The 1,039-nt window shown below is 24.6% G+C and overlaps 1 protein-coding gene across 1 annotated transcript; it reads right to left on the bottom strand.

Moving 5' to 3' along the window:
* Positions 1 to 130: 130 nt before the first annotated feature.
* Positions 131 to 934, bottom strand: PCYB_008070 (hypothetical protein; the record flags this gene model as incomplete). The annotated part of the gene is made up of 1 exon (XM_004228228.1): positions 131 to 934. A coding segment is annotated over one exon (801 nt), but the record flags the coding sequence as incomplete, so codon positions are not given.
* Positions 935 to 1,039: the final 105 nt, after the last annotated feature.

The following is a 1,039-nucleotide window of genomic DNA, read 5'->3' as shown; positions in this document are numbered from 1 at the left end:
TATTTAGAACGAAACCATGTTCCAACTGGGGTGAACTAAAAAAAAATAATAATATTATATATTAATAAATAATTTACTTAATAAGTGCATGCAATGTAAATATATTCTTGTAAAAATGTTCACTTTTTTTAAATTAAATGCATACCAACCTTATATGCTAACCCCAAAAGAGAAAATATACCTGCCAGAATTCCAATTACTGTGGGTGTAGTATTAGTCGTAGAACACTCAGTATTAGTCGTAGAACTGACTAACTGTTCTTTATCAATGGAAGAACATTTGAAGAAATTTTCAATATTGTCAGAATTTATTTCTGGTATATTCCCATTTTTTGTACGTATTTTAGATAAATCTGAATAATTTCTTTTAAAAAGCTTTAAATATGAAGGTATATCCTGATCACAAAGATTGTTTTGTTGTCCATTATGGTAAAATTCTACAATTTCTGATTTATATTTTTTAATACATTTCGATATAAAACTTTTGAATTTACAATCATCTGATTCAATTTTCTCTTTATAAATTCTTTTTAATATTTCATTATTAGTAATAAAAACATCTAAATCGTTTAGTTCCTTATCTTTATCATAGGGTTTAACATTGCTAATATAACTACAAGGTTTAATGGGATTTCCATCATTTAAATAAATAGGTCCACTGAAAATATTTTGTATTATGGTATCAGAAAGTTGCCATTTCTTATTTTCAAAATATAACCAATTCTTTAAATAAGTACAGCGATCTATAGAATCTTTAGCATTCTCGTTATCATTACATAAAACCAAATTTCTTATAAGTTTTTTACAGAACACTTTTTGATTTTCATGGATATCAGTTGGATTTTTTGGAATATTTTCGCAAAAATTATTAGTTTGTATACGTGTATCATCAATGATCGTTTTATTAAATTCTTCATACAGATCCCATATATCATCTAAAAAGGGGTACTAATAATAACATGTATAAACAGTTATTTGTAGGAGATTATATTTATTATACTTCACGAATTATATTTAACATTGATAAAATCCTTTAAAAT

This window comes from Plasmodium cynomolgi (genome assembly GCF_000321355.1).
Source record: "Plasmodium cynomolgi strain B DNA, scaffold: 1559, whole genome shotgun sequence".
In the NCBI taxonomy this organism is placed as follows: domain Eukaryota; phylum Apicomplexa; class Aconoidasida; order Haemosporida; family Plasmodiidae; genus Plasmodium; species Plasmodium cynomolgi.
Note: the sequence above shows the minus strand (reverse complement) of the source record. Positions and strands in the feature narration are given on the sequence as shown.